This window comes from Terrapene carolina, unplaced genomic scaffold, assembly GCF_002925995.2.
Source record: "Terrapene carolina triunguis isolate 2854851 unplaced genomic scaffold, T_m_triunguis-2.0 Scaffold189, whole genome shotgun sequence".
Taxonomy (NCBI): Eukaryota; Metazoa; Chordata; order Testudines; family Emydidae; genus Terrapene; species Terrapene triunguis.
The window spans coordinates 13,809,176-13,834,947 of NW_020664540.1; the positions used below are offsets into that span (position 1 = coordinate 13,809,176).

A 25,772-nucleotide genomic window follows, 5' to 3' on the forward strand; every position below is an offset into this window, starting at 1 on the left:
TACAGGATTCCCTAAGACTTATTAGTACAACAGTTCTTGTTTAACAGACTCTCTGGTTAAGTGTCTGTAACCTGCGACAACAGTGTGTCTTTATACCACACTATGTGTCAGTTAGCCACCAGATGATGGTTACATCTCTGACATTTGTATGTAGTTTCTCTGTTTACAGACTCTTTTTTCATAGATTCATAGATTCTAGGACTGGAAGGGACCTCGAGAGGTCATCGAGTCCAGTCCCCTGCCCGCATGGCAGGACCAAATACTGTCTAGACCATCCCTGATAGACATTTATCTAACCTACTCTTAAATATCTCCAGAGATGGAGATTCCACAACCTCCCTAGGCAATTTATTCCAGTGTTTAACCACCCTGACAGTTAGGAACTTTTTCCTAATGTCCAACCTAGACCTCCCTTGCTGCAGTTTAAGCCCATTGCTTCTTGTTCTATCCTCAGAGGCTAAGGTGAACAAGTTTTCTCCCTCCTCCTTATGACATCCTTTTAGATACCTGAAAACTGCTATCATGTCCCCTCTCAGTCTTCTCTTTTCCAAACTAAACAAACCCAATTCTTTCAGCCTTCCTTCATAGGTCATGTTCTCAAGACCTTTAATCATTCTTGTTGCTCTTCTCTGGACCCTTTCCAATTTCTCCACATCTTTCTTGAAATGCGGTGCCCAGAACTGGACACAATACTCCAGCTGAGGCCTAACCAGAGCAGAGTAGAGCGGAAGAATGACTTCTCGTGTCTTGCTCACAACACACCTGTTAATACATCCCAGAATCACGTTTGCTTTTTTTGCAACAGCATCACACTGTTGACTCATATTTAGCTTGTGGTCCACTATAACCCCTAGATCCCTTTCTGCCGTACTCCTTCCTAGACAGTCTCTTCCCATTCTGTATGTGTGAAACTGATTTTTTCTTCCTAAGTGGAGCACTTTGCATTTGTCTTTGTTAAACTTCATCCTGTTTAACTCAGACCATTTCTCCAATTTATCCAGATCATTTTGAATTATGACCCTGTCCTCCAAAGCAGTTGCAATCCCTCCCAGTTTGGTATCATCCGCAAACTTAATAATCGTACTTTCTATACCAATATCTAAGTCGTTAATGAAGATATTGAACAGAGCCGGTCCCAAAACAGACCCCTGCAGAACCCCACTCATTATGCCTTTCCAGCAGGATTGGGAACCATTAATAACAACTCTCTGAGTACGGTTATCCAGCCAGTTATGCACCCACCTTATAGTAGCCCCATCTAAATTGTATTTGCCTAGTTTGTCGATAAGAATATCATGCGAGACCGTATCAAATGCCTTACTAAAGTCTAGGTATACCACATCCACAGCTTCTCCCTTATCCACAAGACTCGTTATCCTATCGAAGAAAGCTATCAGATTGGTTTGACATGATTTGTTCTTTACAAATCCATGCTGGCTGTTCCCTATCACCTTACCACCTTCCAAGTGTTTGCAGATGATTTCCTTAATTACTTGCTCCATTATCTTCCCTGGCACAGAAGTTAAACTAACTGGTCTGTAGTTTCCTGGGTTGTTTTTATTTCCCTTTTTATAGATGGGCACTATATTTGCCCTTTTCCAGTCTTCTGGAATCTCTCCCGTCTCCCATGATTTTCCAAAGATAATAGCTAGAGGCTCAGATACCTCCTCTATTAGCTCCTTGAGTATTCTAGGATGCATTTCATCAGGCCCTGGTGACTTGCAGGCATCTAACTTTTCTAAGTGATTTTTAACTTGTTCTTTTTTTATTTTATCTGCTAAACCTACCCCCTTCCCATTAGCATTCACTAGGTTAGACATTCCTTCAGACTTCTCGGTGAAGACCGAAACAAAGAAGTCATTAAGCATCTCTGCCATTTCCAAGTTTCCTGTTACTGTTTCTCCCTCTTCACTAAGCAGTGGGCCTACCCTGTCTTTGGTCTTCCTCTTGCTTCTAATGTATTGATAAAAAGTCTTCTTGTTCCCCTTTATTCCCTTAGCTAGTTTGAGCTCATTTTGTGCCTTAGCCTTTCTAATCTTGCCCCTGCATTCCTGTGTTGTTTGCCTATATTCATCCTTTGTAATCTGTCCTAGTTTCCATTTTTTATATGACTCCTTTTTATTTTTTAGATCATGCAAGATCTCGTGGTTAAGCCAAGGTGGTCTTTTGCCACATTTTCTATCTTTCCTAACCAGCGGAATAGCTTGCTTTTGGGCCCTTAATAGTGTCCCTTTGAAAAACTGCCAACTCTCCTCAGTTGTTTTTCCCCTCAGTCTTGATTCCCATGGGATCTTACCTATCAGCTCTCTGAGCTTACCAAAATCCGCCTTCCTGAAATCCATTGTCTCTATTTTGCTGTTCTCCCTTCTACCCTTCCTTAGAATTGCAAACTCTATGATTTCATGATCACTTTCACCCAAGCTGCCTTCTACTTTCAAATTCTCAACAAGTTCCTCCCTATTTGTTAAAATGAAGTCTAGAACAGCTTCACCCCTAGTAGCTTTTTCAACCTTCTGAAATAAAAAGTTGTCTGCAATGCAGTCCAAGAATTTGTTGGATAGTCTGTGCCCCGCTGTGTTATTTTCCCAACATATATCCGGATAGTTGAAGTCCCCCATCACCACCAAATCTTGGGCTTTGGATGATTGTTAGTTGTTTAAAAAAAGCCTCATCCACCTCTTCCACCTGGTTAGGTGGCCTGTAGTAGACTCCTAGCATGACATCACCCTTGTTTTTTATCCCTTTTAGCCTAACCCAGAGACTCTCAACACTTCCGTCTCCTATGTCCATCTCTACCTCAGTCCAAGTGTGTACATTTTTAATATATAAGGCAACACCTCTTCCCTTTTTCCCCTGTCTATCCTTCCTGAGCAAGCTGTATCCATCCACACCAACATTCCAATCATGTGTATTATCCCACCAAGTTTCAGTGATGCCAACAATGTCATAGTTGTATTTATTTATTAGCACTTCCAGTTCTTCCTGCTTATTACCCATACTTCTCGCATTTGTATATAGGCATCTAAGATACTGGTTTGATCTTTCCTCCCGGTTTTGTCCTGACCCTCCTTTCTCTCTGCCAATATAGCCCACACTCCCTCTCGTCTCTGACCCATCTCCCAGGTCTCCATGTTCCCCACTTACCTGCGGGCTTTGCTCACCTGTCCCCGTCGAACCTAGTTTAAAGCCCTCCTCACTAGGTTAGCCAGTCTGTGTCCAAATAGGGTCTTTCCCCTCCTCGAAAGGTGAACACCATCTCTGCCTAGCAGTCCTTCCTCAAATAGCATCCCGTGGTCTAGGAAGCCAAAGCCCTCCTGGCGACACCATCTTCGCAGCCAGGCATTCACCTCCATGATGCATCTGTCTCTGCCCGGGCCCCTACCTTTGACAGGAAGAATCGAAGAGAATACCACCTGCGCTCCAAACTCCTTCACCCGTACTCCCAGAGCCCTTTTTTTTAGGAGTTTGAACACTAAAAATATTTTCACTAGTCCTCATTTGGACAAATTACTTTTTATTTTGCTGCACGTCTAGTTAAAAAGGCAGCATAAAACCTCTCTGTGCACTGACATCACTCATTTCATCCAGGAATGCCTGCAGCTCGGGGTCCAGCATTCATTGCAACAAGAATTAAACAAGAAGCTCACTCTGTCTTCCTGCACAGGAAATCATCCCATAACAAAGATGTGTCTTTGAATTTTGCAATGAATTAATGGTTTTTGAGGGTAGGAATGAAGAGACAAAGGAAATTGGGGCATCAATCAATGTATGCTGAACTAAGAGATCAGTGGATTGGATACTGCTAAGGCCTCGCGTTCATGCAAATTACATCAGCTTAACTAAAGTTGTTTTAAAAACAGATTGAATTACCCAGGGGGTTGCATCAGTTTAGATATGCGTAGATCAGTTTAAAACTGTTTAACTTGATTTAGGTTGTACCTGTAAATTTACCAATATAAGCCAGTAAGATGATTTAAGAATGTCCACACAGGGTTTTATAGGAAGTTAGGTTTTAAATCAGTATAAAAAGCTAGGGCAACTTTGTGTGTGGACCAGGTCTGAGTGTTGTAAACATTAAATTTAACATTAACCATGTGCTTGGCATAGTGGGAAAGAAGTTTACTGCCCAATTTTCAAAGCTACCCTTTCCCCTTTCTTCTCCTCTCTAAGATACGTGGTCGGGGACAAAGTGGGGACACAACATTACTGAGTTTCAGCACAGATTTGATGAAGTCCTTACTCAAGGAGAAGGTCCCAAGAGGCTCAAGAACCTGTATTTCCTCTACCTAATTGAGTTACGGGCAGTGTCGAAAGTTCTACCATTCTTTGAGCGTCCAGGATTCCAGTTGTTCACGGGGAATGAAAACAGAGACAGAGAAATCAAAAACCAACTGCTGGAAATCCTTCACCTAACCAAGTAAATAATGCTGGAAAGGGAATAGTGAGCAGCTATGAATGTCTTAGTCTCTCCTCCTTAAAATGTTTTAGAAAATAAGATTTTTTTTCTGTAGTACGATGGTATGGGTCAGCTAATGATATTATTATTATTATTCCAGTGTACTCACAGTAGTAATAATACCTAGCTCTCACATAGAGCTTTTCATCAGTAGATCTCAAGGTGCTTCACATTCTTGTAATGTATTTAACTTCATAACCCCCCCTGTGGGACAGGGCAGTTCTGTTAGCACAGAGAGGCTAAGTGGCTTGCCCAGGTATTTGAATTCAAACGGTCAAACCAGGTACTAACCCCACTGTTTAATAGTTCAGGTTGTCTTTAAGCTTTCGCAGAACTGAGTTTAATAACTGTCTAGTTGTCACTTCTGAATCTTACTTTCTATCTGACTGATCTGCGGAACTCTAGCACTAGCTTTACGTTTCAGTCCAAAATCATTTTAAACATCTAAAAAGAGATGGTCGTGGATATAGGGCAAGACTCTAATATTGGATGTATGGGACAGGTCAGTTAACTCAGATTAGAATCTGGCCCCCGGTCTCATAGAGGGAGATGCTGTAGTTCGTCAGTTTCCCATGCCCGGTCTCCTATTGTTCGTGACTGAGACATGGATAACTCATTTTTATTATAAAAATGAGGTTTGCTATGAGAATTTTAAGTGCATACAATAGATTTAAATGATGAGATTCAGAGCCCAAATGACTTTTGAAAATGGAATTTAGACTCCTAAGTGACTTAGGTGTCTAATTGCCTTTGACTTTCAATGAGACTTAGGAGCCAAAGTGCCTAAATCAGTTGAATATGGGGTGTAAGCTCCTGTCACTTAGGGATTTTTGCAAATTTCACCCTGTTTGTCTTGCTTCAGGTCTTTCCCTTTGCACTTTGATGAAAACTCATTTTTTGCTGGAAATAAAAAGGAAGCTGCTAAACTTAAGGTAATTGTTCATCTTGTGCCCCCCTTCCTCAAACTACTTGCTGACAGGATAAAGTACTTCTCACGTTGGGTTATCAGACTGAATATGACATCATAAGACATTGATATGCTTAAGTTACTAGACCAGAAATATCCAACTGGAGTAAACCTATACACTAGTTTTCTTAGCACTTCTGATAATGGTAGAAAGCTCAGATGCACCACAAAACCTCTCTGGGAAATGGGTACATGTAGGGTACAGCCTGCCTGATAGAGCCCCTAATACCTGAAAGCATTTCCTTAGGCACTAACTAATCAACATGTGATTTTTAAATCTCTTAATAACCATGTAACAATGATGTTTTGTATTTAAAAGTCCTACTTTTTTTTTTTTAGGAGGAATTTAGGCTCCATTTTAGGAATATTTCAAGAATTATGGACTGCGTTGGGTGTTTAAAATGTCGCCTTTGGGGAAAGCTGCAAGTAAGTCCAATAAGCAATTTGTTCTATTTGTACAGCGCCTAGCATCGGGGTCCTGGTCCATGACTGGGGCTCCTAGGTGTTACTGCAACATACATAATAAATGAACCCACTCAATTAAGATGACTGTTGTTTGTATTAATCTGTTCAAATAAAGTGATGGGAAATGAAGTTAATTTGCTAATCAAATGGCACACTTACTACTGTTTTGTTTTATACTGCACAGACTCAGGGCTTGGGTACGGCGTTGAAGATCCTCTTTTCACAAAAACTGATAGAAAACATGCCAGAAAGTGGCCCCTCTTACGGATTCCAGCTAACGAGACAAGAAATCGTCTCCTTCTTCAATGCTTTTGGAAGGTTAGTTTAAAATTCTGTGTTTTGCTTTTTTCCAATCTAAAATGTAAGGTGGTGCATACAAATTAAAAAAAGTGTACTGTGATTAGTAACTGCAGTGTTAACTCTTTTTAACATCTGATCAGACTTTTTGATAATGACACTTATAAACTTCAGCTGATTGTTTTGATATTGTTTAAAGTAGGAATAAGCAACAATATTTTCTGTTTCATTTTCTGTGATTTAAAGTTAATGCTCAACGCTCTCATATGAAGAATTCAGAAGTCTGTACGAAATTGCATGCATCTGTTTTAGGAACACATTGTCCTTCAACAAAGGTACCCGTTATCAAGCCTGTTTAGCGTGGAGGCTGACCTTAAAGCTTCTAAGTTGTTTTAAAAGTAAATTGGTACATCTATTTGCAAGAGTTCTATTTAACAGGCATCCATCAATTAGGTTCTTTGGGAGCTGGGGAGGTTTGTTTGGCAGTAGCTGTGGAAAAAAGAAGCCTTTCAAAAGAGAGACGTTTTGGTTACACGCTGCCCCTTTGTTCTGTTAACAGGTCTGGAGTTCTTAGCTGGCTAACAGGTTTTCTGTGAGATTCTTTGCACCAAGTTGCTGGCTTTTAAAGTTTCGTAGTCCTGGTTTATAGCTAAATTAATTTCAAACCAAGCCTGTGAGTTTTATCCCCTGTAACGCCAGTTGGTAGCACATGGCAGGGGGAAAACTCCAGGGTAGATAAGTTGGTCTGGAAAACATTAAGCACTTTCCTCAGCGGGTTGACATTTTTCAGCTTGTGCTGAGAGGCAAAAAATAAACCACCCAGTGCTGCTGCCATCCTTTTTAAAAGGGAGTTCTGGCTACTGCAGTTTGCTTTTTAATGTGCGGATTTAATGGTACCTTAGAAAACAGCTTGTATGAAACTGGGAGCACTCCACAGGTGAATATTTCCAAAGGAAGCTGATTCATGACACTGAGATTCTCTTTTCCCCCCCCCCCCCATGTCCTTTTATGTGCTAAAGTACCATGAAGGAGTGTCAACCCCAGTATGAAGCTATATCCAGCAATAAGGGGCTTTCATTCCACTTTCTCTTCCCATCTATATGGGCTGGAAGTGCTTTGTAAAACAAACATTTAACTACATCAACAAGCTGAAATGTTCTTTACTCCATCATATGTTTGTAAATGACCTTCAAATCAGCTAGTCGGTATCCTCTATTTCAGTGGTTCCCAAGCTGGGGTTCATGAACCCCTGGGGGTTCACTAAATGTTACAGGGGGTTCTCGGGGGGGGGGGAGAAATTCCCTAATGGCGGACAGAGCTGTCCCTAGGGACCCCGGGCAGCACGGGGCCAGCAGCCCGGAGCCCCTGGACTTCCAAGAGCTAAGCAGATCAAAGCAAGCATATCTATCACACTGAGGAGATATAAACTTCAAGTCTCCTTATAAGAAATGGAAAGGGAGGTGGATATTTTTTGCTGTTTTTTAAATTAAATAGCCAGCTAGTATTGTTTTTAAAATTATTATGAAGAACAAGTTTAAGCTTTGTTGTAACGTGTGTTGTTTGCCTGGACTACTCAAGACCTGAATGCTTGTGTAGAAGGAACTCTTTGAGTTGGCTTCTTAAATACCTTCATGCTGTTTCACATCTGATACTCCTTGATGAAACATAGGAGCCTTGTCTTATAACAGGCTTATTCAAAGTGATACAAGCTACGAAAGTGAGATCTTGGAAGAGTGTTGCCGTTTTCATAATGTAATAAAAATACTGTAATGATAAATAATTAATAATAGTGTGTAATAAGCATGTCATAAAAGCAAATTTTATATTTCCAAGATCACTGCTTTTATAATTTATACTTAGGTAAAGGAGAAAATCCCTGGGAATATTAATTTTTAGGAGAGGGTTTGCGAGACTTGACATTTTAGTGAAAGGGGTTCACAGGTTGTTAAAGTTTGGGAACCACTGCTCTATTTGAAACGAGAATACAATGAAGGAGCATACATTGCTGTAAAAATATGGGAAGTTAAGTAAGGGACTTGCCCTGGTGGTTTTCTCACTGATGCCAAACCTCCAGTAGCGAAGTGCATTTTGCAATAAGATGACTTGGTGTGCGCAATTCAGAAACTTTTAAAATAAACACCAGTTTATCTGTAAGTTGTTTCAGCAACCCCTCTGAATGGCTGTTTTAATTGTATAGTTGGCTTCATGACAACCTCTGTTGAGCAAGCGTATTTGACCACACCTTAGCTAACGTTCTATTTATGAAGGGTCCGCTTCTCTTACCATGATTGAGAACGTATAATAATTTACATCTGGCTTTAAAATGAGTCAGCAAAACTTGTTTCAGTTCCATAATCCCTTTTAACATGCAAAATCCTTAGCTGCAAGAACTGTTTTCTAATGTTATTTGCATTTATAGAAAAACATTAAAATGAGACCTTTTGTGTATTTTAGATTTCTCTTAACTTTTTTCCTCCCTTCTCTTGCATACAGGATTTCAACTAGTGTTCGAGAGCTGGAAAACTTCAAGAACTTGTTACGAAATGTGCAGTGAATTTGTCTGACAGAAAAAGACTTTGATGACCTTTTTTATTCGGTTTTCTATAAAACAGAGGAAAGTCAGATTTCCTTCACACTTCAGGCAACCGAAAAAGGAAAAGACACTGGAAGAACTCTTCACTTTACAGAATGATTGTGTCAGTAACCTGCTGAGACCAAATCTTTTGTACAAAGAAGCTGCTTTTTGTAACGGGGTGGGGTGGGGAAGAAAGATTTGATTATGTGTAAAGTAAAATGATCAATTTTTATTTTTTGAAGATAATTTTGAATGGTTGATTAATGATTAAATATGTGCTGCACTCCTTCCTTGGATAAAAGTTACCTGTTTTTGTCTGCCTTTGGAAATTGACGGTGTTGGTGAAAATCTGACACTGGACAAACACAGAAATACAAAATACACATACAGTAACTCACTAGCGGTTGTCTGTGTTCCATAGTTTCTTCCAGATGCCAGCATTTAAGTTGTTTTAAAGGCAACATTTTGTGAGGGTGTAAAATAGAAAAACTCTTCCCTTGGTACAGTCCTGGGGCATACTACAGGGTAGCTTGGAGGATGCACCTAAACTTCATGGTTGATGCTATATAAAGGACAACTGCTCTGTGTCCCTCTAAGAGTTTGTCTACAGGAGAAAGCTGCACCAATTGAACTAAAGGTGTGATTCTAAAGCAGTGTGGGTGCACTTTATTTCAGTTTTAAACCGGGCTTGTTACAGTTTAGCTAAAGTCAATTAGGAATCAGTTTGAGCTAAACTGCTATAAGTGATCACACAGAGGTTTGCATTAATTTAAATCCATTTAAAAAACCAAGTTAAAGTGAAACTGGTGAAACCCTGTGTAGACAAAGCCTAAAACAGTATTTTGCTCTGACTACACTTTCCCCTTAACCCTATTTTAGAAGGGTAGTTAGAGTACAATGTGCTGAGTCTGATACTCCTAGTCAAATCCAGAATGGTTCTGTACAAATGAATCTCAGTGCATCAGCAATCACTGCAGGTCTTAAAGGTTGCCAGACACTTCTTCCCCAGAGGCTGAGATGAGACTTTTACATCTCCCTCAGCAGGTGAGAAATTTCTAGTATAATTCCCGGGGAATTACAGACCAGTCAGCTTAACTTCTGTACCTGGAAAGATAGTGGAGCAAACGATTAAGCAATCAGTTTGCAAATATCTAGAAGATAATAAGGTGATAAGTAACAGTCAGCATGGATTTGTCAAGAACAAATCGTGTCAAACCAACCTGATAGCTTTCTTTGGCCTTGGCTACACTCAGGACTTCCCAGCGCTGCTGTGAAGCGCGAGTGTAGTCGCGCCGCCAGCACTGTGAGAGCTCTCTCGCAGCACTGTAAGTACTCCACCTCTCTGAGGGGAATAGCTTGCAGTGCTGCGAGCGAGCGTGCAGCGCTGCAGGCACTGATTACACTGGCGCTTTACAGCGCTGCACTCGCTGCGCTCGGGGGGGGGGCGTTTTCACACCCCTGAGCGCAGCAAGTTGCAGCGCTGTACAGCGCCAGTGTAGCCAAGGCCTTTGACAAGGTAACAAGCCTTGTGGATGGGGGGGAAGTGGTAGATGTGGTAGATCTTGACTTTAGTAAAGCTTTTGATACGGTCTCACATGACCTCATAAACAAACTAGGGAAATGCAACCTAGATGGAGCTACTCTAAGGTGGGTGCAAAACTGGTTGGAAAACCATTCCCAGAGAGTAGTTATGAGTGGTTCACAGTCATGGTAGAAGGGCATAACGAGGGGGGTCCCATAGAGATCAGTTCTGGGTCTGGTTCTGTTCAGTATCTTCGTCAACGATTTAGATAATGGCATGGAGAGTACACTTATAAAGTTTGCAGATGATACCAAGCTGAGAGGAGTTGCAAGTGCTTTGGAGGATAGGATTAAAATTCAAAATGATCTGGACAAACTGGAGAAATGGTCTGAAGTAAATAGGATGAAATTCAATAAGGACAAATGCAAAGTACTCCCTTTACAACAATCAATTGCATACATACAAAATGGGAAGTGGCTGCCTAAGAAGGAGTACTGCGGGAAGAGATCTGGGGGTCATAACAGACCATAAGCTAAATATGAGTCAGTGTAACACTTGCAGGAGAAAAAAAAAAACAAAACCTAAATCTGGGATGTATTAGCAAGACTATTGTAAGTAAGACATGAAAAGTAATTCTTCTGCTCTACTCTGCCCTGATTAGGCCTCAACTGGAGTATTGCGTCCAGTTCTGGGTGCCACATTTCAGGAAAGATGTGGACAAACTGAAGGAAGTCCAGAGAAGAGCAACAAAAATGATTAAAGATCTAGAAAATGTGACCTATGAGGGAAGATTGAAAAAATTGGGTTTGTTTAGTCTGGAAAAGAGACGACCGAGGGGACATACCTTTTCAAGCACATAAAAGGTTGTTACGAGGAGGGAGAAAAATTATTGTTCTTAATCTAAGGATAGGACAAGAAGCAATGGGCTTAAATTGCAGCAAGGCAGGTTTAGGTTGGACATTAGGAAAAAAACTTCCTGTCAGGGTGGTTAAGCACTGGAATAAGTTGCCTAGGGAGGTTGTGGAATCTTCATCATTGGAAATTTTTAAGAGCAGGTTAGACAAACATCTGTCAGGGATGGTCTACATAATACCTAAGCCTGCCATGATTGCAGGGGACTGGACCTCTTGAGGTCCCTTCCAGTCCTATGATTCTACATACCAACAAGGTGCTGGGAAAAGGGATGCCAGGGTTTGCCCCAAGAGTGCTATCTCTGGGTCCTGGGTTTCATTCTCAATATGCCTTACGTTGGCTAGTATGTGTCTGAAGTTTGGATTTCCCACAAGCTACTCTCAGGATGGGGGAACATTCTTCTTCCCTGCTCCACCACCTGGCATATACAGGGAAGAAGTGTTCATGAGCACACGTCTCCTCTCTTACTCAGTCTCTGAGCAACAGCATTGTGCCATTCAAGATTTGTACTGGTTCCTAGCTCTCCAATAACTGCAACAGGTCAGACAGTATGTTTCACTCTGGAAAACTGAGTAACTGTAGGGCCTGAGTCCTCCACCATTGTTGGTTGGAAAAAGCAATTCTTTCCCCAACCAGGAATGCACTGAGAAGATCTTTGTCAAGTCCAGAGCCCCCTACTCTCACTCTCATTTTTTCTGAGCAGCAGCAGCGGCAAAATTGGGTAGAACCTGCTCTGTTCCCCTCCTCTGCTGCCAACCCTCAACGTTTCCTGCTCATGACAGCCACATGTATTTTTTTTTCCCAAGCCCTGGCTTTTAACTAACCTCCATCACATCTGGCAACATCCACCACTGGGTTTCATTGTCCAATGCAACCAACCGCTGGTTAAATAGTTCCTGGAAGGAAATCACCTCAGTCTTTCGCTGTTTGATGAGGGCAGCAGCGGCTAGGGTTATGTGCCAAACTCCACTCCCTTAGGGAAAGGGAGGAAAATGGGGGGATTTTGTTAAGTTACCATCAAGTTTTCTGCTGTCAAGTTCGTGACTGAGCATGCAAGTTCTGTTCTCCCACCAAGAGTGGGCCTGTGTCATGAGTAGGGCAGGCTGCTTCTATGCAACAGCCACACATCATTTTGATTTCCGTCGCTAGACAATGCAGGAAAGGATGGACATGGAATGCTCTTCGATGCTAGTTTTCCCCTAGAGGGAGAGGGGGGCTGAGGGTATGGGGGACCCTTGCTGGGTCCTATTTTATCCCCTCTCACCCTGCACAGCAGTCCCTGCTTTGGCTGCTTCTGGCAGCTTAGTGACAGGGCTGGCTCCAGGCCTGGTTGGTCTCTGCGCAGTTAACGAGCAGGGAAGCTAAATGTGGTGTTCTTCGTGGAGTGCTTGCTCATATCCCTTCCAGTTAGATGTGCGTGCGCGGATGTCGGAAACTTTTCCCTAGCAGCTACCGGTCGGGCCAGCTGTGGAGCCCCCTGGAGCACCGATATGGCGCTCTATATACGACCCTGCCGGCCCAACCCCCCTTGAGTTCCTTCTTCTTGCATCTGAAGAAGTGAGGTTCTTACCCACGAAAGCTTATGCTCCCAATACTTCTGTTACTCTTAAAGGTGCCATAGGACCCTCTGTTGCTTTTTACAGATTCAGACTAACACGGCTACCCCTATGATACTTCTTACCCCCAGTGATGGTTGTTGGAACAGTGGTCTCTTGCTCACACGGGCTCCACTAATCCCTAACTCTTCTACTTATCTTTGTATATAGTTACCCATTGTTAGTTAATTGTCCTGTTTAGTTGTTAAGTATAGTCTTTAGCAGTTGGGGGCGGGGGGGGGGGACGGGCTGGCTTCAAACCCTGTAGCTCCTACAGCAAGCCTCTGCCCACAGGCGACCCCCACGACTCCTGTCTTTGTGTCTGGGAGAGGCCCATCAGGCGGTTAAGTGCAAGATCTGCAAGGCCTTTAAGCCTCGCAGGAGACAGGAGAGGGACATTTGCCTGAAACAACTCCTTATGGAGTCTCCCCCTCTCCCCCCAAAGCCAGATAGACATACCTAGGGTGCCTTGTCCACTCTCCCCTTGGGTGTGTTACTGGCCTAGTAGGTGCTGCCCCCCCCCCCAGCCTTTACTGGCTGTGTGTTTGTGTCATGCCTGGCATGTTGTCTCCCCCCAAAATGAGTTTTAAGTGCATCATGCTACAGGGCCCAGAGCCTCCACCTACTCATCTGCTTTGTTACAGCAGAGGGTGGGTTAAAATCAAGGCTGGGTACAAGGGCCAGAAGTATGTTCCCCCGTAAAGGAAAACTCCATTCAAGCGACATCACAGCTCGTGCTTACGAACTAGGGAGAGGAGTGCTAGAGCCCTTTCCTCCTACGTTCCAAGGGACAGAGATGGAGGGTTGCAGGACAGAATAAGAAGGTGGGGGCAGGAGGGGTGAGAAGCTATGTCAAGGGTCTATATGCATATATATGTCTATATGCATCCGAAGAAGTGGGTTGTAGCCCACGAAGCTTATGCTCTAATAAATTTGTTAGTCTCTAAGGTGCCACAAGTACTCCTGTTCTTTATGTCAAGGGTAGTTTGCACCTCCCCTTGAGGAAGGCCAGGCTCTCACTCCTGCCCACCCATCTTCATTCTGCTTCGTGCTGCAGCCACACACATCTACTGCTCCTGTGACAGATACAGAGGCACTAAGATGCCCCGAGTCACCTCGTGGATTGGCAAGTTACAGACTGGGCTATGCAGAGATCTTATGCTTGTGGTTTTCCTGCATCAAGAGGCACTTGACCCTTCCAGCTGATCCACCTTAGGACAGTTACCCTACAAGATGTGGATGGTGGGTGCCCTGGGGAATGCTTGTTAAGGAGGCTGAGACCCAGATAGTAGTATCACTTTCCTCAGTTTTCAGAGTAGCAGCCGTGTTAGTCTGTATCTGCAAAAACAGGAGTACTTGTGGCACCTTAGAGACTAACAAATGTATTAGAGCATAAGCTTTCGTGGGCTACAGCTCACTTCTTCGGATGCATATAGAATGGAACATATATTGAGGAGATATATTGAGATTATATATAGAAGATGCCACAAGTACTCCTGTTCTTTCCTCAGTTTGTTCTTCAAGCCAGAAGATTCCTCTTACACACACACACACACACACACACACACACACACACACTCCCCCTATTGCTGCATTCCTGCACAGAGATCCAGCTTCCATTCACTTGCTAAAGGGGCACTCATCTAAAGGCTCTGAGTGCCCCTTTAGCAAGTGAGTGGAAGCTGGATCTCTGTGCAGGAATGCAGCAAGGGGGAGGGGGGGGCGGAAGAACAGAGAGAGAGGAGAAATAACGTGGCTTTAAATATTTTAAACTGGGGTAGAGTCCACTGATCAGTGGACAAGTGATGCAGAGACCCCAGTTGGCAGAACTCAGCCCAGATGCCCATAAATAGCACAGAAGAATTTTTTATTCAACATAGTAGTGCTTGGTTACAGTTTAGTGAACAACAACAAATAGGTACATTCATTGGCCACAGCTTCCTGTTGCAACCAGCTCTCAACTGGCTACGAAGCAGAGAAACAGTTAAACCATTACACAAAAAAAAAAAAATGGAATGAAAGGCAACTATGCATATAAAAGTCATTGTACACGTCAGCTATAAATTACTTCGGTAAAACACAAGACCGGCCCCAATCTGAGCTGTCGGAGTTCGGAAATTAATGGCCATCCATACAAAGGAATAAAACCCAAAACATTTGCTAGTCACTCACTAGTACATACTTAAGCAACGAGACTCACGGCCCTGATCTGTGACCCTAATGAGAGGAAGATCATATTGTCGTTCTGTGCGTCAGTGCAATATGAACAATGAGCCAGTAGCCCTTTTTTTTTTTTGCGCAACACTCCTTCCCTCCAAAGGAAACTTAAAGTGCTCCTAGTGCTTTGGACTTGTTTTTATTTTATTATTATTATTATTATTATTATTAAAGCAAGAACAGGGGCCAGTGGCTGAACTTTGCGTCTTTGGTGACTTATGGGAGGGGAAGAGAAGGGCGGCGGCTGGAGTTCAGGTCCCTAGCTAGTTTCACCATAAGTCAAGCGGCGATCAAGACAGAGCAACTGGTTTCGGAATCCCACCCTAGGCAAGGAAAAGGGTCGTACAATGGTAGCTAAAATAAAAGTCCTTTCAGCTCAAGTGTTAGAGCGAGAAGGATCCAGTGATCTGTCAAAAATAGTCTCCGAGCCTTTAGAGGAAAGAGCACGGGGTGCCTTGGTTTTGGACCAGTGAGCAAGAGAGTAAAATGAGGACATTAGAGTACCCCCTACACCTCAAGCCAGCTGCTCAGTTTCTGGGTGGGGGGGTTATACAGAGAGAGGGGGTTCAGAAGTAGCTCTGTAACAGAAAGGATGTAGATAGGCCCATGGTGTGCTCAAATGTTCTTTCCCACGCAGATCCTAGGCCTGCTCCCAAGTCTCCACTACCTTCTTTGAGAACCAAGAGTTTATTCTTGGAGGGAGGGAGGGAGGGAGAGAGAGAGAGAGAGAGTGTGTGTGTGTGTGTGTCACACCCACCATATAGCTGTGAGCCTGGGAATCAGCATTTTAAAGGCTAGACAGTCACTTCAGCCATGTTCCATGTGCCAGCGGTATCCCCACTTGTCTAGTGGGGACACTTCCCCACTGTCCTACAGACTATGTGGTCCTGTTCAGTCCCTCAGTGAAGTTTTACTCTAACATCAAATCTTAATTCAAGTTTAAAAACAAAGCACACCCTTGGAAAGAGCATGCAGTTGACCGGCAGGACCAGCTCCTGCCATCAGCAATGTATGCCAACCGTTTCCAGTTTAAGCTTCTAAAGGAATGCTAAGGTGGAGAGATCTAGGGGAAGTCTACTACAGGCTGGAGATAGCAGCTGCCCTACACTGGCCAGAGCAGCTTTGCCATAGAGGCATGCTTTTCCTTGGAGGAGCTACTATCCGTGTAAACCAACAGTGTAAATAAGAGCTAACTTTAGAGCCTAATCCAAACACCTGTGCATCCTTACGGCCCTGTCTCGCTTTCCAATTTTGAATAGGGTGCTTTTGGACACAGTTAAAAAAGTGATTTAAAGGCCAACATCCTGCCAGAATAAAATCCTGGATGTTAAAAAACTACACATTCCATTAAATGCTTCTCACTCACTAGACCCACCCTCCAGTGCACACCCTGCAATGAGATGCCAAAATTTATCTAATACTTCAACGTGGGGACCCCCCCCCAGTTCAGGACACATTGCACTACTTTTACAGTACATTCAGTGGAATGTCATGGGATACTTATTCCTCAGACACAGTCTGAGGAGACAGGAGAACTAGAAGTTTTGAGGCAGTCCCAAATAGTGGCATGCAGGTACCACACTGCAGGCTTCATGATTTCAGTCAAAGAAAGCGAAATCGGTCAAAGAAAGGGGGGGGAGGGGGAGGGAATAACGTGAAAGCGAAGAGAAGTTTCATGTTCTAAGAATGACCTCTAGTTTATATTCAGTCAGGTTAAATATAAAATTGCTATTCTCCCCCAGGCAGATTAAGCACTGACTCCACTAGGGAATGCAGTGAACAGATCCTAGTATTAAAGAAGCTGTGTTATGTATGGGTTTGGGCCAAAATAAAATGCTCACGCCACTCTTATGTGGACTGACTGCTAGGTTTGCTTGAAGAAGCCACCTTGCAAGGAGCATGCCTCATTGCCACATGTTCTCTCTACAAGCTTAATGGTAACCACACTCATTCTGCTCGCTCGAGGTGGCATTTTTTTGTTTAAAAGAGCAGAGCTGGTTACTGTTCAGTGACCTTCGTGCTAGCAGAAGCCATTGAGCTCAGGCTTTTAAAAGGCCTTTGCAACACCCATGCTTGAAGGTTTGCTTTAACCCACAGTCCAACTAAGAGTATTTTAGTAGTGCGCTGCCCCGAGGACCGAGTTAGAGTAAGCCCACATCCCCAGCAAAGAGACACTACATTTGTCTTGTGTGAATATGGCACATTATACATTAGGTAACTTTCTTCATTAGTGTAAATCGCACGCAGTTTCTCTGAAGAGGGTGCTTTTGTCCTTGGAGCGGATCAGGTCGCAGAGTGCAGCACGGCCTACGTATCGACGCGCCCGTCTTCGCAGGACGACCGCACCTCTCCCAGCTATGGATGTGCAATTAAAAAGATGAACATGGAACAGACACGGGCTGTTCCAAAGGGAAGTCGGAGTGTGAGGTGTTCCTTCAGAACGTGCAGATAAAAAGTGCAAATACGCATTTGATGTTGGTCTAGTGAGTCAGCTCTGGTGCTTCTAGCTGCCAGCGACCGTCTTGAGAAGACTGGACTCCCCTCCCCCCCCACTCCCCTCGCACCTCTCCCTCCCTCCCAAAAAGCTCCCAGAGATTTTTCACCTTCCCTTTGCTACACAGTACCATGAGTAACAGTTTTACATACCACACGCAGCCTAAGTCTCCAGGTTCTGGTTTACAGCTGCAAGAGAGAATGGAATGTTTGTGCAGATGAAGTTAGATGTTTGGAAAATGATCAGACTCCCACGAAAGCCGCCCCAAGAGAAGCGAATCTTGGCGGGCTCTTCAGTTCTGCGGCGTGGAGTATAAGGTATGGTGATTGTTAGCTTCCAAATCACTACACGTGAAGAGCAGCGGGGCGGTGTCTGGCTTAGGTCCACTCAGATAGGGAATAACCGCATAGCTATCGCTCCCAGTCAGAGTGCCATACCAGCCGGAGCACGGAGGGGTAGCCAAGCTTTGGAGAGAAGAAATGGGAACTATTGGTTAGAGACGGGAGTCTAGCGTTATCCCAGGATTGTGCTGTCTAGCGTGGGAGTTTTAATACAAAAACAGAAGTTGAAAGTGGCTTCAGATAGGAAGCTTTGTCCAAAGCTTCAACCTTTTCAGAGGTGACCAGTGATTTTGATGCTCAATTTGACATCTTAAAGGGCCCTTAATTTTCAGAGAGTGGGTGTCCAGCACCTAAAAGAGATCAGGCCCTTTCCAATGGATGTCATAAGCTGAGCATTCCCTCCCCCCCCCCCCCCCCAAAGCAGCTGTCAAGTGATTTAAAAAAATGAATCATGCCATTAATCGTGCTGTTAAACAAGAGAATACCATTTTCAATATTTTTGGATGTTTGCTACATATTAAACTCTATTAATGTCAATTACACAGAATACAAAGTGTACAGTGCTCACTTTTATTACAAATATCTGCACTGTAAAAAACAAATTTTCAACTCATCTCATACAAGTACTGTAATACAATACCTTTATCATGAAAGTTGAACTTACAAATGTAGAAATAGGTACAAAAAACTGCATTCAAAAAATAAATCATGTAAAACTTTAGAGCCTACAAGTCCACTCAGTCCTACTTCTTGGCCAGCCAAATCACTCAGACAAACAAGGTTGGTTACAATTTTCAGGCAATAATGCTGCCTGCTTCTTGTTTACATCACCTGAAAGTGAGAACAGGCGTTCGCATGGCACTGTTGTAGTCGGCGTTGCAAGATATTTACGTGCCAGATGCACTAAAGAGTCATACGTCCCTTCATCTTCAACCACCATTCCAGAGCATGTGTCCATACTGATGATGGGTTCTGCTTGATAACAATCCAAAGCAGAGTGGACCGACGTATGTTCATTTTCAGCATCTGACTCAGATGCTACCAGCAGAAGGTTGATTTTCTTTTTTGGTGGTTCAGATTCTGTAGTTGCTGCAGAGCGTTGCTCTTTTAAGACTTCTGAAAGCATGCTCCACACCAAGTGGATTTTGCAAGGTACTTCAGATTCTTAAACCTTGGGTTGAATGCTGAGAGATTTCTAAAAATAGCTACATCGGTACCTTCTTTGCATTTGGTCAAATCTGTTGTGGAAGTGTTCTTAAAGCCAACATGTGCTGGGTCATCATCCAAGACTGCTATAACATGAAATATATGCAGAATGCAGGTGAAAGAGCAGGAGACATACAATTCTCTACCCAAGGAGTACAGTCACAAGTTTAATTGATGCTCATTTAAAAAAAACAAAAACACAAACAAAACCAAAAACCCACCACATCATCAGCATGTCCTCTGGAATGGTGGCTGAAGAATGAAGGGGCATATGAAAGTTTAGCATATCTGGCATGTAAATATCTTGCAATGCCGGCTACAAAAGTGCCATGTGAACGCCTATTCTCACTTTCAGGTGACCTTGTAAATAAGAAGCAGGCAGCAATATCTCCCGTCAATGTAAACAAACTTGTTTGTCTTAGCGATTGGCAGACTAAGAAGTAGGCCTGAGTGGATGTGGAGGCTCTAAAGTTTTACATTGTTTTGTTTTTGAGTGCAGTTATGTAACCAAACTGCAGATTTTCGACAGAGATTGCACTTCAGTACTTGTATGAGGTTAATTGAAAAATATTCCCTCTCATTTTTACAGTACATACATTCGTAATAAAAAAATACTAAGATGAGCACTGTGCACTGTATTCTGTGTTGTAATTAAAATCAATATTGAAAATGTAGAAATTTATTAAATATTTTTGGATGTTTTTCAAGTGGTATTCTATTGTTATCAGTGCGATTAATTTTTGAGTTAATCGTGTGAGTTAACTGCAATTCATTGACAGCCCTAAAATAAAGCCAATATACACAAGTTCGCTCGTCATTTCTAGGAATGTTAGTATTTCTAGAGCACCCATCACACCAAGATGAGTTCAGAGAAATGCCTGGACCTCAGCCTGAGGAGAACACTACAGCCCCACTAAGTTTTCATATATCTTGTGTCTCAAGATTGTGATACAGCAATAATTGTTACTCCAGGCAAAAAAAAAAAAAACCACCACCACAAACACACACCACACAAACCAATCAATGGGAAAAAAACCAAACACACCTACCCACTTTACCCAGGACTTTCTGCAGCTTGCAAGTCATCACCAGGAAATCAGCAGTTTTTAGTTTACAGGTACACATGCCTGTAAACCTCTATGCATTTTAACAGACTTCTTTTCTCTGACCTTAAGCATACAAGAGTGGCCTCATTTTCAATGATGTTTAACACCTGTAGCCAAAGTCCATGATTTCCACCAGGGTAAGTTCAGATCTCAGGTCCTTAGTGCAAGCCAAAGCTTACGTTATTAACTGCCTTATTAATCTGGTCTACCGGTTCTAGGCCCCTTGGCTAGGAAAGATTCTTTGGCTTAAAAGAAGAGCAGGAATTGGCTGCTCTGTAGACACTGTTTGCTGCTCACACGCGAGCGTCGAATGGCGATTCTGAATATCCGAACAGCTCCCAACCTACCTTCCTCCTTCTCGCGCACCAAGTCTTGGCAAGTCATCGTCACTGTCGTATCGCCTTGGATTGTCAAAGAAGTATGCTCTGGAGCTGTAACTATGACTGTTTATCATGCCAGCTGGTGTCTGTTGATAGAGGGAGGGGGAAAAGTTTAAAAAAAAAGCACCCAATTGTTTCTAGAGATTATGTAGTGGAAAAAGAGCTATTTAGCTAGAGTAAATCAGACAAGTTTTATGTGCAAAGAGCAACCTGAAAAAGATCTTAACCCTAGAGCAATTAGTTCATATCCTACCAAGTTCTGAGTTAGCCTCTGAGCCCGGAAGAACAGCACCACAAAACTGGTTGGCACAAGCTCCCAGAGGAAGAGGACTACTCCAAACACCACATATTCTTCACCACTGACTTCTTCTGCATGCATCTGCAAACACAGGGGTTATGTTTAAACCTCGAGGGTTTTGTTTTTAAAAACAGCACTCTTCCCCCTGCCCAAAACACACACAACCACAGAGATTTACCCCAGAGTGATGGGATTCCAAGAAAGACTAGGATGCAGTGCACGGAAGCGCTTCTGGATTTCAAATCTGGAAAGATTTCGGATTAGCATTGTGCACCGCAGTTCCCAGACTGGCTCAGATCAGTGGTCCAGCTAGGGCAGTATTCTGCCACTGAGTGGCCAATACCAGCTGCTACAGATTTCAGCTGAGAGCCTCCATGTCAAGCCTACTCAGTTTTCTGGGGGGGGTTTGGGCTAGTTCCTTAGTGTAGAAAGTGGACCCCGCACCAATAAGAGCAAGTGTTCCATGTCAAGTCAGACATTTTATAGAATGTTTCTGGATTATAGGGTGGTACATGGGAGGCTCTCACACCCCATGTATACAGGGATGTGGTAGCCAGTATCCCATCACCACCATTGCCTCTAGGGCAGAGGGTATGACGACAGACAGATGTGCTCTACACATCTCCACCGTGGTTTCAGACAACCCTGGCTGGTCACAGATGCTCAGGATCTAGACTGACCTACCGAACGGTCTATATTGCAGCACAGACTATCGTGCCATTACACCAGCAATACAGGTGTGCACTCGCCATTAAGAGGGTGCAGTTTGGGGTCCAATTAAGATCTCACTGATGTTTAGTCTCGTGCATCTGGTCAGTATTTAGATACTTGGCAAGCAAATCCCATTCGCTGCATCTTACTGTTATGGCTAGTAACATGTTAGGGGCAGGTACGTGGAGTAGGAAGGTATGGTAGTTGCCACCAGAGATCTAACATTTAGAAGCACTTGTCACAAGTAACCCCCCAAATTAAAGGAGAAGCCTAAGAAAGTAGCGATGGGATGACAGTCATATTTCCCCAAATACGGCAGCTCTTTTAATGTATTAGCATCAGGTGTGAGTTACCTGGGCCGCCTTTGAGTCTTCAGGGTCAAGCTCCTCCATAGACAGGTCTAGTTGTAGATAGCGGATGTGTCATATTAAGCATTACATTCCTATTAGAACTGACTGCTTACAGTGAGTTGCAGGAACTGGAATAGGAGAACTTTTTAGAACACTGCTATAGCATCTTTAGTGAGATCCCACACACCCGGAACATTGATTTTTCTCCTCAGTAGCCATGTTCTGGATTTGAGACACCCCCACCACCCTCCAACGCCCACCCGTTAATATAATTAGTTACCTTATCCGAAAGGTTGTCCCAGCCATAATTAAATGGACTAGGAACATTCTCTGGAGATATGGCCACTGCTACCAGATTATAGCAAGCCCTTGAAGAGTACAGAAGAACAACTACTGAACCGACAAGAATGGCCTGGCAGACAGATGTGCCCTAAGAACAGGGGAGGAAGCGAGATAGGTTAAATCGAATAGGCTGTTACACAAATCTTCCCATAAAATTGTAATTTTATGCACAGCAAGTCGTGCATGCATGCATGCATGATCGGACCCAGAACATCGACACATAACTATGCCCTCACTAAAATATTTAAAGCTAGCGTAAAGAACCTCATTCTGAGCTGGCGGTGAGTTGACTGCAATCATCCAGTGTCACATGGCTGTTTCTTACCGACCTTGAGGAAGAGAAGTGGAACCTTGCCAACCAAGTAATGGAACCACAGGGAGGATTATTCCAGTAGTGGGTCCCAGTTGCATAGCCGTTATTTTTTGCAAGCAGACAATTATACAGACTACCTGGCTGGACAGCTATAGCTTAGTTATAAGCTAAATACAGGTTGGGTTTGGTCTTCATTTATGGTGCCACGAACTTGAGGCGTGAAGCCCAGTGATTAGTCAACAGCAATCCGTGTGAAAGCCCCAGTATTACATTGGTTGGTGAGTACAGCACACGTGGCAGAGAGGGCTGGAGTTTTGATATAGCAACAGCCTTTTGTGAAGTTGTTCTTCGAGTAAGAGAAGCCTTGGTATACTACTGATGAGGAGCAATTGCCACAGCACGGAGCTGTGGGGTGGCAAGAGGAGAGAGAGAATATGAATGTCAGTGGAGGACAAATTCTACTTCCAGAAGCAGCAACTTCTCAGATTTCAGAACACGCTTGCAGGGCAAAGGAAACCAATCCTGTGCAGAGGAAGTCAGTACATCTCTGAAGGCTATTTAAATTCAGGTTCATGCAACTGTGACTCCTGCCTGATCGTGCTGCAGAGCCAAAACCAGCAGCACGGAGCCCTCACGGTCAGATATTGCAACTTGCTGAAACGCCAGTGTCCATTCCCCCCCCAGACAAAAGTGACTTGCCAAACGTGTCGTTGAGACCCAGAATGTGCAGCCAGAAGCTAGAGTTTTAGTTCCACCTTTTCCTTGTTTGCAGCACAAGGCCGTTTTCGAGGACTGGAGAAACTTCTGGCAGTTTAACTGGCCCCAAATAAACTTGGGCTCTTTAGCGCCTGCCCCCTTGACAGTTCACTCATCTCAGGAAGATACACATGGGCAGTTTTTGGGGGAGAAAATGGGAAGCCATCAGGAACTACATACGCTACTCAAGATAAACTATACCAGGCTACACCACCCAGTCTACGTAGTGCCTTCAGTGTGCTGAGCCCATTAGACAAATATGGGGCAAGGTCCCCGAATCATGGACTCTGCAGGAGGTAGAGGGGGGGTCAGATCCCCCTTCTCCTATGCAAGTTCAGACCAGGCAGCAGAAACGCCTAAGGCAGAGGAGAAAGGCTGGCATTTTACTGGGGCAGTAGTTTAAAGCCTGTTAGGTCACTGTCTGCCACACAGCAGACCATGTGCAGGAAAGCTCAAAGTGGTCGCTGTCCATAATCCCAAGGAGGGGGAAGCGTCTCCTACCAGCCCATAATGTATACATGGATCTAGCAAAGCGACTCAGACGTAAGAGTCATTGCCTTGGGCAGAGTAGCTTTGTTGAGCTACAGGAGCCCAGGCTCCCAATTTGGCCACACACAGGAGCTGCCAATTCCTGATCACTAGTATTCAGGCCCAGCAACATCCTCATCCCTTCTTTGACGAGGGGGCGAATGCTGCCCCGCCTTGTTTGAGTCAGTCTCCATGACAGGGGCTTTGCAGATCCTGGACAGAGCATGGTCACCATGGGCAAAACAGAGATAGTCCTCTAGCCCCACCTGCAGCAGAGGCAATGCTGCCTTTCATCAGGCTATCAGCATGGGATTGGAATTCTGGCTCCAAAAGTAACAAGAGTCCAGGGCTCCTGCAATGGAGAGAGACCAAGCCTGGCCCAGAACAGATTCTAGATCTACAGAAGAGCCCAGTACTTGGGGTAGGTGCTTCTGCATGTTGCACCCTTCTCAGTTCCTGACATTTCCACCACCTGAGGGACTGTCACGGCCAGGTGAGGAAAGGAGAGCGTCTCCCTGATCCTGAAGGGCCAGTGAAGCTAACAGGCTGCCTATGCGCAGTGCTCCCAGCTGATGGAACGTGGGTGCGTCTATACATCCTTTGGTCTACTCTGGAAAAGGCAGGGAGAGAGGGAACCCCACACCAGGTGCAGTTAGCCCATAAGGAGATGCTACATGTCATGGAGTGGAATACTGCTTCTGACACAAGTGACGTAGGAGAAAGCCAGCTTACAACAGACCACCAGAGTTTTATTGCTAGACTGGGTTGCTAGTGGATCTGGTTTATGGGTATCACATTAGCAGAGGACTGCAGTTACTATCAAATGCCTCGACATTAAGTCACTTTGGTGTCAGACAGCAACACACCATTAGTACCAGATCTAGGTTCTGTACTGAAACAAGTGGTTTAAGAGACTCAATGCAAAAAATGTCCAGTATCTGTGAGTTATAACGATCTTCTCTTGCAAGCACAAACACAAACTGAAGAACCCAAACTGAAAAGAGTTACTAGCTCCAGGCTAGGACCATCCTTTTGTTCTGTGTTTGCAGAGCATCTAGCATGATGGGGTCATGGTCTTGGACTTGCACCCCCATGGACTGAAGTAAATCATTTCAGTGCAGTTTAGAGAGCATTTACCTACCTTTGACTCGAGGTAGACGTTTGCCGATGACATTTTTGCAAGTTTGCACATACAACAAGCTAATGAAATGGCACAAAGAATGAAGAGACTGTCATTGACTAGTGCCCGAACAAATACTGTCCATCTCAGCCGACTCTCTGGGACATCTCCATGGATAAGCATTGCACAAGTTAAATTCACAACGAGAAAGAGAAGGCTGATAAATATGGAGCCCAGATACAACAGGACCCTGGAAAAGGAAAGAGAAACAGTCTGAAGAAGTCTCTACCACCACATCATCTCCCTTGTTCTCTATCAGTTCATTTCACTCCCAGCATTGCTCTTCATTTGCTATAACTCAGTAGGCTAGCAAGTGTGAAAGGTCAGTCATGTAGACAAGGAATTAGGGAAGCCATTTAGAAGGCCAGTTTAAGTTGTTTAGTTGGCATAATGCTGGTATTGAAATCACTCAGTTGGTAGAAGCTTAGACAGGAATCTTGTAACTCATGATTCCTTGCATCTTAAATTAAAGTTGCAAGATATATATATTATATATATATATATATATATATATATATATATAAAAAAAAAAGGCCACACAACTTAACTATTGTTCTAACTTACATTTAATCTAAGTTGAGAGTCAGCCCAACAACCACCAGCCTTGGTGAAAATAAGTGGCTGCAAATACAGTACAATCTACACACTTCCCATTGAGAGTTTGTCTCCTGACACAGGTCCGTTAGTTCTTGGTCTAACGGACATGGTCTGAAGTCCCTTCTTCCATACAGAAGGATGTACTATTAGAATGACTTAACACA

At 43.7% G+C, this 25,772-nt stretch overlaps 2 protein-coding genes across 2 annotated transcripts in view; one reads left to right on the forward strand and one right to left on the reverse strand.

Annotated features, from left to right (window-relative positions):
• Positions 1–9,089, forward strand: part of ERO1A (endoplasmic reticulum oxidoreductase 1 alpha) — a 35,972-nt gene extending 26,883 nt beyond the window's left edge. Inside the window, exons 11-15 of the mRNA XM_024205475.3 lie at positions 4,171–4,417; positions 5,319–5,388; positions 5,763–5,849; positions 6,073–6,206; positions 8,679–9,089. Of these exons, the coding sequence (XP_024061243.1) occupies positions 4,171–4,417; positions 5,319–5,388; positions 5,763–5,849; positions 6,073–6,206; positions 8,679–8,739 (599 nt within the window). The 3' untranslated portion in view covers positions 8,740–9,089. The remainder of the gene's footprint in view (positions 1–4,170; positions 4,418–5,318; positions 5,389–5,762; positions 5,850–6,072; positions 6,207–8,678) is intronic.
• An 8,512-nt stretch (positions 9,090–17,601) lies between these two features.
• GPR137C (G protein-coupled receptor 137C) overlaps positions 17,602–25,772 on the reverse strand; it is a 26,558-nt gene continuing 18,387 nt past the window's right edge. The window contains exons 3-7 of the mRNA XM_026654279.2: positions 24,973–25,201; positions 22,173–22,322; positions 20,787–20,912; positions 20,501–20,619; positions 17,602–17,964 (exon numbers count right to left, since the gene is read on the reverse strand). Of these exons, the coding sequence (XP_026510064.1) occupies positions 17,793–17,964; positions 20,501–20,619; positions 20,787–20,912; positions 22,173–22,322; positions 24,973–25,201 (796 nt within the window). The 3' untranslated portion in view covers positions 17,602–17,792. The remainder of the gene's footprint in view (positions 17,965–20,500; positions 20,620–20,786; positions 20,913–22,172; positions 22,323–24,972; positions 25,202–25,772) is intronic.